The sequence below is a fragment of the Mandrillus leucophaeus genome, unplaced genomic scaffold (genome assembly GCF_000951045.1).
Source record: "Mandrillus leucophaeus isolate KB7577 unplaced genomic scaffold, Mleu.le_1.0 Scaffold629, whole genome shotgun sequence".
In the NCBI taxonomy this organism is placed as follows: domain Eukaryota; kingdom Metazoa; phylum Chordata; class Mammalia; order Primates; family Cercopithecidae; genus Mandrillus; species Mandrillus leucophaeus.
Genome location: NW_012106797.1, coordinates 1,349,418 through 1,364,556, shown reverse-complemented (window position 1 = coordinate 1,364,556; position 15,139 = coordinate 1,349,418). Strand labels below are relative to the sequence as shown.

At 36.4% G+C, this 15,139-nt stretch overlaps 1 protein-coding gene and 1 long non-coding RNA gene across 6 annotated transcripts in view; one reads left to right on the top strand and one right to left on the bottom strand.

Annotated features, from left to right (window-relative positions):
- Positions 1-3,564, bottom strand: part of LOC105554133 — an 8,406-nt gene extending 4,842 nt beyond the window's left edge. Inside the window, exons 1-2 of the long non-coding RNA XR_001008280.1 lie at positions 3,435-3,564; positions 1,897-1,979 (exon numbers count right to left, since the gene is read on the bottom strand). This is a non-coding gene — a long non-coding RNA (uncharacterized LOC105554133). The remainder of the gene's footprint in view (positions 1-1,896; positions 1,980-3,434) is intronic.
- Positions 1-15,139, top strand: part of DNM3 (dynamin 3) — a 557,709-nt gene that overhangs the window by 514,037 nt on the left and 28,533 nt on the right. For all 5 annotated transcript variants that reach the window (XM_012000434.1, XM_012000433.1, XM_012000431.1 and 2 more), the window contains 3 exons: positions 4,323-4,487; positions 12,423-12,649; positions 13,560-13,796. In XM_012000434.1, the coding sequence (XP_011855824.1) occupies positions 4,323-4,487; positions 12,423-12,649; positions 13,560-13,796 (629 nt within the window). The remainder of the gene's footprint in view (positions 1-4,322; positions 4,488-12,422; positions 12,650-13,559; positions 13,797-15,139) is intronic.

The following is a 15,139-nucleotide window of genomic DNA, read 5'->3' as shown; positions in this document are numbered from 1 at the left end:
AACTGCATACCTATGCTACTATTTTGCTATATAGTTTATTATGACTGCCCATGATGCTTTCATATTAGTTGAATTTTATTGCCCTTGCTTTCTCTAGGACTTTATTAACTTTGATACAGTGTATCTATACTCATCCATGTAAATGATTTTGAAGAACAAAACAATTGAGAGATTTTTGCTTCACAATATCTGTGATTTTTGTTTCATACCTTTGTCCATGTTTCAATCTTTGTAACCAGACATAGTTCTTTATTGCATAGATCTTATAATCCCTTAATACCCTGATGCTAAAATGAATGAGCTTTAAAAATGCCTGTTAAACAAATAGTATAAAGGATAAAATAATTTAAAATTTCTTTACAGTTACAAGTTTTTAGGTGATGAAAGTAGAATTCCTAAAATATAAATTACTCTTGTGTCATTTCCCCCCTAATCTTTAGGTGTTATCTTCTTACAAATGAAACTACTGGGGTTTTTCTTGTGGTTATAGTATTTCACTATTTGAGTATGTAAACATTATGATGATGGTGTTACAGAATTAACAGCAGCAAAGGAATCGCTCTGAGTCAAAAAGAGCCTTCATCACGATCGACAGTACAATTGTTTTATATCTATAAGGCATTTCTTATAGGACTATATTTAGTCATCCCAGTAGCTTTTGGAAACACATGTTTTATCTCACAGTATTTGTAGATCACTTTTTGTGGTGGGGTAAGCAACAACACTATCTTAACCATACCCTTCCAGCCTCATCAAATTCGAAGTGAATGATTGGCAGTGGAGAGAGGTTTTCAGTGAAACCATTCTTGATAATGTAGGGCTGGAAAAATTCAAAGGTACGTTACCATGGAAACAGTGTTTTCCTAGTGATGACCTGATTTACTAAGAAAAAGTCTTCAAGGAAGTCTATGACATGATTAAATAAGAGATTTAAGGAAAGGGAAAAGACAAAAACAAAACACCTGAAAGACATTCCAGTCAAGCCCAGTGCTTCTATAATAGATGCCCTAAGGTATGGTGAGAATTATTTCTGATTCAACACTTTCATTCCCTCACCTGTTAAAGTAGTAAACCTTTAAAAGAAAGCTTTTAAATTAAAATTTTCAGCTACTTGGGAGGCTGCGGTAGGACCATTGTTTAAAGCCAGGAATTTGAGATGAGCTTGGGAAACATACAAAACCCCATCTCTAAAAAAAAAAGCAAAATTAGCTGGGCGTGGCATGTAGTTACAGTTATGTGGGAGGATCCCTTGAGTTCAGGGGTTCGAGGCTGCAGTCAGCTATGATCACGCCACTGCACTTCAGCCTGGATGACAGAACAAGACTCTGTCTCTAAAAAAAAAAAATAGTAGTGATAAAAGTATGTTTTAAATAATGTAAAACTTTATATAACAGCCTGTTTCTTAAATACTATGTGAATAATTTAGTGAGAAAGAAAGTTATGGTAATTTTTATAAATGTCTTCACATTTACAATGCTAGTGTTTTTATTGGTTAAATTGAATTAGATTTCTCAATAGCTATTTTTAAAAACTGCAATAGGAAAGCCTGTCTATTGTATTTTTTAGAAACAAGCTGGTTTCTACAATATTATTCACGTTTTGTAAACAGCATCATTGAACCTGCACATAAAAGGTTAAATGTTTGCAGACCATTCTTTTTTGCCTCAAAGATCAGAGACAAATTACTATTTTTATTTTACATTCCCTTGATGAGGATAATGATAAACAGCTGTCACTTCAGTGCTTCAACTGCAAAGAACCTTATTGCAATCCTATAATTTAAACAAAGAAAAAATATAGTCATACACAATATACATACGGAAAAGAGCACAATGGAGAATTTGGTTAGAACTGGGGTTAGAGAAAAGGGAGTGTTTGCTTTCTGCAATTACTCACGTAAAAGAAAAATTCTATTCATATGCATTTTTACCATTCATCTTAGACATTGGTAGAAGAGGCAGTTTACTGTTTCTTTCTTTCTTTCTAAAATGAAGAAATCAAATTTGCATTCTGAACTCTGTGACTCCCCATCATGTCCACTGTATTATCAGAATTGTTAAGATTTGCATGTCACTACATGTCTGCAAGTATTTCCAAAAGTTAAGAAGAATTTCAAATTGTTTTACTGATTATTTACTAAAGCCTCTAATTTTTTTAATGCTAAGAATTAAACCAGAGTTCTCTATTCACTCTGACACTTTGTTTTCTAATTGCATCTGGTTTCAAAAAGTGAAAGTCAGTGGCTTTTGCTTATTTTGATATGCAAAAAAGTGAAGCATGGCTAAATGTTAAGAAAGCTGTAAAATGGGGAAATTTAGTGTTTCTATATGAAAATGTGGATGGTAATATAATTTTCTTGGTGTTTCATATTCCTAGAGATGAATTTAACATGTTATTTATTCTGCTTTTCTCCTTTGACTCAATCATTTATTTTTTATAAATATCAGTACTTTAAGGAATTTTTCTAGAAACTCTATGTTCTGGTTTCTTAATACCTAAGGAAAAAATTGACTTAAAAGAATATTTATCTAACATTTATTGAACAAATTTCAGTTCTCAGAGCTTGAATATATTCTTATATGGGTTGGCTGTGGTACAGATCTACATAAAGTACATAGCACAGTACCTGGAATACAATATTTGCTCAATAAATGTTCCTGGGAAGTGGTAATAGGTTTATGCTGAAATGCCATTACCTGCGACTGCTAAACACAATGGCAAAATCTAAAATCCAAGAATGTTTTAGATCAGAGAGACAAATGGAATCGTGTTATATTCCTAATGGAGGCTTATATTTCTTTATATAGAAGATGTTTTCTTCAGAAAGCTGTAGGTCATCGTCTGTTCTCATTTATATATACATATATATATATTTATTTCATAATCACTTTATCATCCTCATTATCATCAAGCTGTAGTAACTCCTAACTCCTCAACTTGGAATTTCTCTGGTCTGTGGTTTCTTACAAGTAGGCTTTCCTGGAGGCCCTAAAATGCACTGGAGCCTCAGAAATATCCTCATACTATTGTCTCAAATCATGAGGTCATGCTCTCAGGACTGGGAAATGAGTTGAGCATGCATTATTTTAATGTGTTTTTTAGAACAATAGATATTTCTGAATGAGAGAAGCCTATATAAATGATTAGAACCAATTCTATCATTATTGTTGGTTTTGTAGCCCATCAATATGCTTTTCACACAAGCATATTGATTCAAAGGAAAGGCTTGTCATTTAATATCCAGTTAAGTTATTTAGCACAGTGCTATGCCTAGAACTGATTGGATGATTGAAACCCTGGCAGATCAAAGTATGTACATTTCCAAAGAAAAGTGCTTCATGTCTACATGGAAGCAATAAATTATTTCCCCATTTTACATTCATAATTAAGTCTTTCCAAATGCTAGAAAGTAGCCAGACCACTAGCAATAATACCTGTGTCATGTTCTGGGGCTTAGATGGTTCAAGCTGACTTGAAATGGAGACCATTTGTTCTAAATTGATTTCAATGCCAAGCCAATAGGTCAGCCCTTAATGATGAAGATGCCATTCCAGCTCAGCCTCTGGTGGATAAGCCAACATTAATTAAGTCAAGTCTCATAGTATAGAAAACAGATGCTTTTCTCATGTTGCACAAATAAATTCTTTGTGTATAGATGTGTTCTGTTTTATTCAAAGAATAACAAGTTGGAAGTTATAATTGTAAGTTTTTCACAATGGAGCCAGTCTTTAGTAGTGATGACAGAAGCATGAACTTACATAACAAATTCCAGCAAGTGCATGGAAGAATAAATTATCTTCTATATCTCTTATTTTGGCTTCAGGCCAGCCCGACAAAATTTAGCTTTGAATGTGGGCGGATCCAAATGCTGATCCATCCCAGAGCAGACCTAGAAGTGCCAGAACAATGCCAAGGTTATTTCTAATCTATAGAATCCCTGGAGACTCCTCTCAGAGGTTTACATTTGCATTGTATGTTTGGATTCAATTCTTTGGCCAGCTTGCAAATGGCTTAAGATTAGATTGTTCTCTGGAGGTATGTTGTTAGGTACACTGTTTATTTGGTTATTCATCTCAACATTCATTCAGAATTAGAATACTTACTTGCCTTCCCTAGAATGTGGCAGGCTAAAAATTGAGTAATAACTGCAGGTTCCCCCATCTCCTTTCAGAACCAGTGGATGCATAATAAGAAAAATGTTACCGTCTACTGATGTAAGCTCCAAGTATGCTAATCAGAAGTTGATCATCTGATAACATCTGACATTTTATTTTCTTCTGAATGAATACGAGATAATCCATGGTTTGTTTCTTTTCTTTTAGGCTGAAAATGATGAGAATGGCCAAGCAGAAAACTTTTCCATGGACCCACAATTGGAGAGGCAAGTGGAGACCATTCGCAACCTCGTAGACTCCTACATGTCCATTATCAACAAATGTATCCGAGATCTAATTCCAAAAACAATAATGCACCTTATGATCAATAACGTAAGTGATTATAAACTACCTCCATTTAACTTCTAACCCATCTGAGTGTGGAAGTTGCATATATTATCTTCAGTTTCTTTGTGTATTTTCTGGATAGTTGAAATACTATTACCCAGATTCATCATTTTCCTTTACACGTGATATGTGACTGACCAATGAAAGAGAACTTAGGGAAGAAAACTTAAAACTTCTAGCTATAGGACTGAGGTATTCCCCATTGGCTGTCTTCTAGAAGAGTATGAGTTTGCTCACAGTAAAGCAGAACAAAAACACCATAATCCTGGGCATCATGTAAATTAATTGCAAAACCAGCAATGAAACCAGATGCCCTGGCTCCTAGGCTTCGAGATTAAAGGCAAAGGATATATTTGCTCCTATGCCTCTGCGTGTGCATGCATGTGCACACACATGTATAAAATATGTTAATATGATTATTTTCAGCTTCTAAAATCTATGGAATGCTATTTTAACCTGGGAAAGGGGTTCTTGCTTTATGACCTTGGATTACAAAGTCAGAGAATTTTATTTTTCTAAGGTAAGATGCTATAACCTCAAATCTGAAAGTATCCTGCTTGACTAGCCATCAATGGGTCTAAATAACCTTTTCAAGGTTATTTATGGTAGTCAAAGTATGATACTTAAATTATGTTTGATTTAGTTCTTTTGGTAGTTAACTTTTTACAGTACAAATAATACCACAAGTTATTTGAGAAATAGTCTTTTAGATAAGATAGGTTATAATGAGGTGTTTTATAGGGGGCTTTTCTGAATCTTGACAAGTGAGACACCAATAATTTTATTCCTAGTTATCTTCTAAGGACATCTTTTTATGTAATCCAATGATAAATCATGAGCATTGCTTGTAAGAAATTAAAATTGATGGCAAAGTAGTAAACAGAGCCCCAAAGTAGAATTTAGGAGAAACCTGGGTTCTAAACCTAGTTCTGCTACAAGCTCTGTTGACCTAAGGTGAGTCTCTTTCATGTGTCTATTTCCTCCATATGTAAAATACTAATTGTAGTAAGTGTATCTGACTTAGGGATTTGTTCCAGAAGATGGTACATATGAAAGTAATGTGAAAAATATAATTGTAAGAAAGTAATATGACTGCCTATTTAAGAACTGTAAATAGCCCTTATTTATATTTCTTGGTTCATTTCAAAATTTTATTTCTAAATACGACAGTCCATTCGTTGTCCATGATCTCTGCATTCCTTGACTGTAAGAAACGCCAAGCATTCATGTAAACAATCTTATTTTTAACACTATTTTCATACACATGTTTATTCAAACAAGGTTAGCTGAATGCTTTGAAGAATCAGCAACAGGTAAGCAATAAATTAGAAATGTGCAAACTATGAAGCTTGACCAATGGCTTACTGTGTAACCTGAAGCAAAACATTTTGCCCCTTTGAGTTGAAATCAGTCTCTTCTAAAACTACATTGAGATACCTCAGAGAATCATCAGAGATTATAATAAAAGTGACTGTAAGACATTTAGAAAGATATAAAGTATTAAACAAATAGTCTGTGTATTTTTAAAAGTACCTTCTTCATTTACTTAAATGAATTCAGGTTGTTTTGCTGTGGTATATCCAGGCACTTGCTTATTTAAACATTTTCCTGATTAAGGATCATTTATCTTTTCACTGTTTCACCGAGAGTCATTAGTGCTGCCATCAGTTCAAACAGTGCTTTGCTCTGCACTATATTAAATCATCAGCACAGGAAATAGCACTTCCTGCCTATAGCTATGAGGAGTAGCTTGACACGAATTAGCTAAAAGGAAAAAAAAAAAACAAAAAAAAAACCCTTTTGCAAATCTATCCTACTTTCACCTTCTTAAGAAAAACATACACACATGCACACACACACACACACACACACACACACAAAGAAAGAAAGAAAGAAAGAAATGCAGGGGTAGTTTCCCTCACTCTTCACTGGTGTGTTTTCTTGTTTAATCAAATGACTAAACCTCCACCTACAGGATATTATCCTCAGAGGTAAAGTTCTGATAGTTGTCTTGAGAGAGACCTCACATAAGAGTCGTGAGAAAGGAGACTTCAATTAAGATCTGATCTCCAAGGTCAAATCTTGAAGCAAAAACTAATAGGAATGTGGAGAAGGCGAAAGTATCATGCAGTGCTGAATTCATATGAAATTGTGGCTATCTTTGTTTGAAATTTAACTTTTTGTATCTACCAGAAATTAGTTTTACATATCTAGAATGACTGCTTTTCTTGGGTATTATTTTATGTGCTTTTTAAACTTATATATAAAAAGGTATAGTTTTACATATAATACATATATTTTAAAATTATATATGTATAATTCTGTATGTGAAAAATATATATCTCTTTTATTAATGTAGTCATATTCTCGTGGCATCTTATTGTACAGAATGCCCAAGCCTATTTTCTTCATTCCATATGTGACCTGTTGAGTCCATGGAAACTGAAACAGTGAACACCCAGCGCTGTGCCATCTAGATTTTTTAATTTGATTCAAAGCGAAGAGACCTTCAAATGAAAGAACTAATAATAAAATCACAACTAGAAAACTAGTCTTTTCACTCCTAATTCTAAATTCCATTCACTTAACCCTGCTGCATCTTTAAATGAGTGTGGATCAAAAAGTTAATTGTTCCTCCAGAATCAATAAATGCCTAAAACAGGGTCCTCTATTTCTTCCTGGTCTATCAAAAGCGGTGTTCTGGCCTTTCCTCTTTGAAATGGGAACGAAAAAGAATATGTTTCGGCCTTCTGAAAAAGAATATGTTTCAGCCAACGTTCATAAAGTTCAGAATTTGGTGGGCAGTTTCCTTTGAAAGTTTACATTAAGTGTTCTGCCACTCAAGTCTCCATATGGAATTGTTTAAGAAGTTTAAAGCCTAGCAATAAATGCCTTGCCTCAGACATACTGTAAGCCTTTGTCTATTGAAATGCAGCAGCTGTTTCGTTACTTAAACATACCAGGTAACAGCAGCACAAAGAAATAGCAAGTTTATGACAGACGGTTGTTCTGGACAGGCTACAGTCAAAGCGGCAGAGTTTTGCTCAGGACTTTAAAGCTAACACACACATAACACCCCATGGTAAGCCCATTTGGATGGCCTCTTCTCTGTAGCTCACCCTACCAGAAGTTCTCCATCAAAGAATGAAGTGCATCCAGCTTGATTCTAAAAATGTGTTTGGTGTGGCAAAGTGGCACATAATTCTGTTTGAACCTGTCAGCCAACCACATGTTGGATATCCATTATTTTCCATAGCTTATAAATGAAGAAATTGAGGTTCTGAGATGTTGACTTGCCCAAGATCACACAGCTGGGGGTGGCAGAGTCAAGACTGAAATCCAGGTCTTCTCACTCATAGTCTGATGTTCTCACCATTTGATCATTGGATAATGCATGTGACAGGATTAGGAAACTCTAAGTCAGTCCTCTCCAACTAGAGGACTCCTACCCCCACAGGGTATGCGTGAGTTATTTTCCCAGAGGGTTAATTTTACTGAAATATTTAATTGGGATTTGTTTGAAGATGAGAAACAATGTTTTAAATCTTTCTCATATTTAAACAAACCCAGATAATACAAACGAGAATGTAAACGTTCTTAGGAATTTTTCAAAAAACCAAATTTGAAACATAGAGCCATTTCACACTGGAGTGTGTGCTGCAGCCTGCGTCCCTGGACCCCTCTGGAGGTCCACATTTACTTTCCTTGGCCATTGGCATTTTGGTGGAAAATTAGTAACATGTGCCCTACTTTCAAAACTTGCTGTAACTTTAATGCAGATGAAGTAAAGTGTTATTTTAAATGTTCATTATTTTAGGGGAAAGTACATCTTAAATACCAGAGCTTTATCCTGGCACTTAAAGCACTGCCACCGGTCAGGAATTCAGCATACTGCTCAAGAAAAAGATCACGACTAGGACTCCATAAGCCCCGCTCTCCTCTCCCCTGCCCCCACCTCCCATCGTCACTCCCTGCCAAGGCTAACACTATTCTCTTTCTTAAATTATAGATTAGTTTTACCTGTTTTTACACTTGGTAATAATATACTATATGCCTTTTGTGTCTAACTTCTTTTCCTTAACATTACGTTTGTGAGTCAAAGGTTGTTATTCTTTTGCTTAACATTACGTTTGTGAGTCAAAGCACTTTTTAAAGCAGGAAAACTTCCTTGCTCTTTAGCAGAATTAAATCCCTGGGAAAAGGAAAGGAGGACTAAGTAGATATGAGAGAACTGTGAGATCTCAAACAATCACAAAATTCTAACCAAGCCCCCTCCCCAAAACTAAACAAAATTAAACTTCTCAGTTACATTTTAATACATGTTTTATGTGAATGAGAGGTATCACTGTGTTGCATACTGTGACCCTCCAATTCTAGAAACAAAGAGATTTTAAGGAAATGGTCTCCTTGGCAACTGACCTGTAGGAAACTATAGGAACACCCTAGAAATGTCTCTTCTATTTGTGAAGGATTTAAAATGGTCTCAGTCACAGCAAAGAAGGTTTAAGATCCAAATACATTATGGGTTGCTAGAGAAGGGTTAAAGTAAGAGAGGAAAACATGTGGAACATTTTTAATGACCTCACATTCCTTTACACTGAGCAGAGCGACATGGTGCAGTAATGCCTGTTTATCTAGCCTAGAGTTTGAGCTGGAATGAGGTTTCATGTGTGAGAACTTTTACAAACCATACAGAGATGTATAGGTTATAAGGTGTTATAATTAAAAACATAAATATTATTTCAAATCTCGAATTTAAGTATAATCACTTTGTTATGTTCGGTGAAGTATTTTGTAAATGCTATCATCTAAAAGGGATTCACTTGGCCCCTAACTGTCATGCAGAATTCTTGATTTAAATATTTGTACCCCTGGCATACAGACTTCTCAGAAAGTCCCTGAAGTGTCTGGAAACTCCCAGAAGTCCCCCTACCTTCATTCCAGACTCCAATTTTAGTGTCACAAAGTTAGGTTAGCAGAAGGAGATAAGAGTCTCTCTAAAATTTTGCTTAAATGCAAAATAAAATGTTAACCTATATGCTGTATTTAGCTGTCGCTTGATACCTGTACTATTGCAACAGCTATCTATGGTTCTCCTGTCTCGATGTACCTAATGCCAATTTAGCCATAGACAGTAAAAATCACAGCATTTTTTGGAAGGGGTACTAACTGTCTGCTAGGCATCATGCTAGACAACTTATATTCATTCTTTCCCTTAATCCTCACAACAGTTGAGGTAGCTCTACCCTTATCCCTGTTTTATAGATGAGGAACCTGAGATTCAAACAGTTTGCATTATTTGCCCAAGAACAGTAAGTGTTAGAACTAGAACTTAAATCCACAGCCTGTGTTCTGAATCCACTGTATTGCATAGCAGGCAAGTTCCAGTGTGCCATAATTGATGTGGAAGATTCAAGGCACATCTTTGGTCAGAATGCTGAAACAGACCCTTATTTTACTTCATGGTTTGACAGTTGATTCTTAATTCAGCTCTGCTTTAAATCTATTCTTGGAAGAATCTTCTTTTAAATTGTATTTAATAGATTCTAAGTGATATTCCAGTAATACGTAAAGTTTCTAAAGAGTTTAACCCAACCAATGGTCAATGCCAGGAAAATTGTCTGGTTTTGAGTTTTGAATTGCACCATGCATCCAAGTGCATATACACACCCAACAGTGGGAGATTTGTGCAAATATCCATGATTCCCTGCATACCTGCAAGTACATTTAGAAGTGAATGCATCTTTAAGGAAGGGAATGAAATATTCCTAAAGCCAAATTTGCTGCCTTCCCTCTAAAGCTGACTTTCTTTTCTGATGTTTGATTTTCTATTCTCCCACTCACCCAAATGTCAATGCTTGAGGTGTCTTTGATTGTTACTTTCTTCCTTACCCTTCACATCCCAACAGCACAAGTCCAGTTCATTATTTCCTTATAATGTCATTATATGTATCCATTTTTTATACTACTGCATTATTACTAAATGAAACCTTTAAAATCTTATGAATGATCTACAATAGCCTTCTAACAGATTTATTTATTTTCACTACCACCCTTCCAAATTCTTTTTCAATGTTAGCCAGATTAATTTTCCTAAAACTCTCTTTTATTGTTTCACTTACTTGCTTAAAAGCTTTCGATGGCCCCTCATTGCCAAGTGAATAAAGTTCAAACACTTTTCCTTGGCATTCAAGGCCTTCACATCTGCCCCAGGATTCCTGGCCAAACTTACCTTCCACAATTATCGTGCATAAACCTCTACTCCACCAGAGAGTTTCCTAAATACATCTTGTGTATTAGATTACTTCACCTCTGAATCACTCTTGATTTATAAAATATGTACAGAAAACACTTTATTTCACCACAATAAACCTTTGCTTTAGCTGAATTTTTTGATTAGTAGAATTATTTACATGTTTTGATGCCTTTAAAACATAATGAAGCTATGTGTTTTAGGTTCTTGTCATCTCTGAATTACAAATTTAACCATATCCTAGAAATTTTGAGCATCTGACAGCTATTCTGTTATCTGCCTGATTTTTAACAATTAAATATATGTTTGCCTTTGACCTTTCTTAAAGATATTCATGAGTCTAGATAAGAGTTAGCTTTCTCATGTAACAGAGAAACTGAAAAATTCAAACTGGTTTATTTTTACTAGGCTTAAGTTAATTGCTGCACCACTGTAAAATAATGATGCTTAAACAAAAATTTACTTTTCTAAGCACTCAATCACAGTGAGATAATGCGGTAAGGGAACGGGCACTGGACTTCAAGTCAGAAGATTCTGGATTCAACTGAATGCTGTGTGACCTAGCGCAAGATACTTAAATTCTCAGAACTTGTTTCTGTATCTATAAAACTGAAATACTAATACATGTTTCCTCAGTGTGTGATGAGAATTGTCATATAACTTGTGAAGCCACTTGGTATATACCATACTTCTTCGATTCTCACATTCACTTCTGTTTATTTAATATTTCTGAAATGAAAGTGCATCTTACACTCAATGGCATCTTGACATCCTGTCATAGTTTGATTGGTGGTATTTTTGTTTTTTGTTTTTTTTTTTGTCTTAATAGCACATACGATAGAAGTGTTTCTTAAAATCACTGGCGTCTTAGAGTTGATGAGATACAGTGGCCGGCGCTCCCACCCTCAGTGTTGTGCACCATATTCATCCTCTCCATTTTCATCCTGCAACAAAATGCCCCTCCCCTGAGACTCCCACACAGTGTTCACACTTTAGTTTGTTTTTATATATTAGCTAACTATGTAACCTCATGTCAGTCCTCATCACTGTTAACTAACTTGTATTGTAAACTTCTGGAAAACAGAGTGCATCTCTTTGAGTTGTTTATAAATCAACCTGCATAGTTATATAAGATTCTGTATTTAATAAATATTCACTTACTGGTGCTAATTTCACTTTTGAGACAACATTGAAACTTGGCATCTCAGTAATTTTCCAGTGATTTTGGTAAAAGCTAGGGAAAGGACTGCGAATGCCAAGGAATGGAAAATGTGTGATTACATAGGTTTCTTCACATCACTGTTTTCTGTTGAAAATACTGCTGCTTACCTCATAGTACCTTCCCTCTTCTATAAGCCAAACAGCTCCAGACAATACTGTGACATGCTTACAAAGCCAGTAGGCCCTGTTCTGCTGATGGTCGGGTTTGGCCGCCTTCTACTCATCTTTATCATCCTTCAGTGTCGACAGTCAGAAGACAGAGGGAAATTGTTACTGTCACCGGTACTGGGAATAGAGACAAAATAAGAGTAAACAGATGCTTGGTGCTTCACTTTTGCCAGGGCAGACTTTGGTGGACTTTGTCCAGATTGTGCCACAGCCGTGTTTCTACCTCTACTCAGTCATTCATTTATTCCCATTTATATTTCTCTGTGGTGATCTGACAGGTTAAAGATTTCATAAATTCAGAGCTCCTAGCACAGCTGTATTCTTCAGAGGACCAAAATACTCTGATGGAGGAATCTGCTGAGCAGGCTCAGCGCCGGGATGAGATGCTACGAATGTACCAAGCCCTAAAAGAAGCCCTTGGGATCATTGGGGACATCAGCACGGCCACCGTGTCCACTCCGGCACCCCCTCCAGTGGATGATTCCTGGATACAGCACTCTCGCAGGTAAGAAGATGGCCCCACAACCCCAAGCCTGCCACGCTTGTCTGATATTTTCTGAGCGTGCTTTCCTAAACCAAGATGGAGCTACAGTAAAAAAGGAAAAGATCTTTACATTCAGGAGTAAGGATCAGATTATACTAACTCCCTTCAAAATGCAGCACAGTGCATCCTCACGATGGAATGTTATATAGTCACTAAAAAGAACAAGACAGTTCTACTAGGTCCTAAAATGAAAAGATAATCCAGTTAATGGGAAGCTTTAAAAAAAAAAAAAAGGAGGTTGTAGGCTGGGCACGGTGGCTCACACCTGTAATCCCAGCACTTTGGGAGGCCGAGGCAGGTGGATCACCTGATGTCAGGAGTTTGAGACCAGACTGGCCAACATAGTGAAAAACTGTCTCTACTAAGAATACAAAAATTAGCTGGGGGTGGTGATGCACGCCTGTGATCCCAGCTATTCGGGAGGCTGAGGCAGGAGAATTGCTTGAATTTGGGAGTCGGAGGTTGCAGTGAGCTGAGATCATGCCACTGCACTCCAGCCTGGGTGACAGAACGAGACTCTGCCTCAAAAAAAAAAAAAAAAAAAAAGGCGGTTGTAGAACACTGTGTTCTATGATATACAGAAAAGCAATTTATATATAGAGAGAGAAAATACATACTTATAGAAATGTAGAATACAGTTTAAAAAGATGCACAAGAAACTTCTATGGTTGCTTCAACAGAGTGAAGGGGTAGGGAGAGGAAAACTTACTTTTCTCCATTTACCCTTTTATACCTTTGACTTTCATAACATGAACCTGACTTATTCAGTCCAAAAATAATTTTTAAAAAGCAGGAAGTTACAAAACATTTTTAGAGATTAATTCAGACAGAAAGGAGGAGTGAGCAAACTATGATTTCTCTTTTTCCTCAGGTCACCTCCTCCAAGTCCCACAACCCAAAGGAGGCCAACACTAAGTGCTCCCCTCACAAGGCCCACATCTGGCCGAGGACCAGCTCCTGCCATTCCCTCTCCAGGCCCTCACTCTGGGGCTCCCCCAGTCCCATTCCGTCCAGGCCCATTACCTCCTTTCCCCAGCAGCAGTGACTCCTTCGGAGCCCCTCCACAAGTTCCATCTAGGCCCACGAGGGCCCCACCCAGTGTCCCAAGGTAAGGCATGGAGCAGAAATTCGGGTGATGGTGCGGCTTGGTTCTCTTCTCATAGAATGACAGACAAAATTTATTTGAAAGAGAAAATTGCAAAGATCTTATCGTACGTGTTTGCAGTTTTCACAATGAACAGAGACTATAGGAAAATCGCCAACCCTGTTATGCCATTTAAAAATCACTTGTGATCATTGAAATTTCTCATTTATCAACTGGCACAAACTAAATAGGACTAAAGAACACTGGGTCCCAATGAATGACATTTTGGCAGCTATTGGGAGAATCTGAGGACTCTAAAACAAAAGAGTTATGGAGGATTGTAGCAAGCCGTATGTTCTATAGGTCATGTGAGTTCCAGGGACTAAGGTCTTGCCTTCTCCATTACCAAAAGAATTCTAGAAAACCACTGACTTAGAGAATTTTATCCATCTGCCTTCTGAAATGTGATCCTTATACCCAGTTTTACCAATTTTCACATAGACCGAATAAATCTGGCTGATCGATCTGCAATTGTTTTTTTAAAACCTACACACAGGTATTTTAATATAGGCATGACTGTTGTATACAGTCACTAATCATATATAAGATAGATCATTGTACATTTGAATAATACATGTTGACAATTGTAAGTGGATTTTCAGGCTTAACTGTGAAACAATACAGCTAATAAATAATGGACCTAGAAACATACATAGTTGGAGCTGTAGTCTCACCTTCATACACTTACAGTCAAAATATACACAATGAATATAATCAGAGATTTTTAAGGTATAAAGTACTAAGGTTTTTTCCCCCTCAAAATCAGAAATATAAAGAGGAAAGAAAATTAGCCCATACATAAAGTTAATTTTTTTTAAATTCAATTCAGGGAATTAAAATATTTATATACTCCATGAAGGACTATCTGACTTTAGACAAATCATGAAAACAGATGTGACTTCTACCCACCCCTGCAGCCTGAGCCACCTTGCCAACTGATTGTGGCACTTACGTTTTATTTTGATCTTCATGTTGTTGAGTATAATGAAGAGAAGAAGAGGGATCTTAAACTAGTACACAGAGGGTGGTACAGCAAGAATAAGCACGAGATTTACAATCAGAAGACCTGGGTTACTGAAGGTCTTGGGCAACTCATTTAACTCTGAGACGGAAGTTCTTTTTCTATGAAACAGGGAGAATTCAATAAAGTTGTTCTCCAGATCATATGACATGAGGTATTTGAAAGAGTTTGATACACTGTAAAGACTACAAACTATCACAAGAACAGAAAACCAAACACCGCATGTTCTCACTCATAGGTGGGAACTGAACAATGAGATCACTTGGACTCAGGAAGGGGAACATCA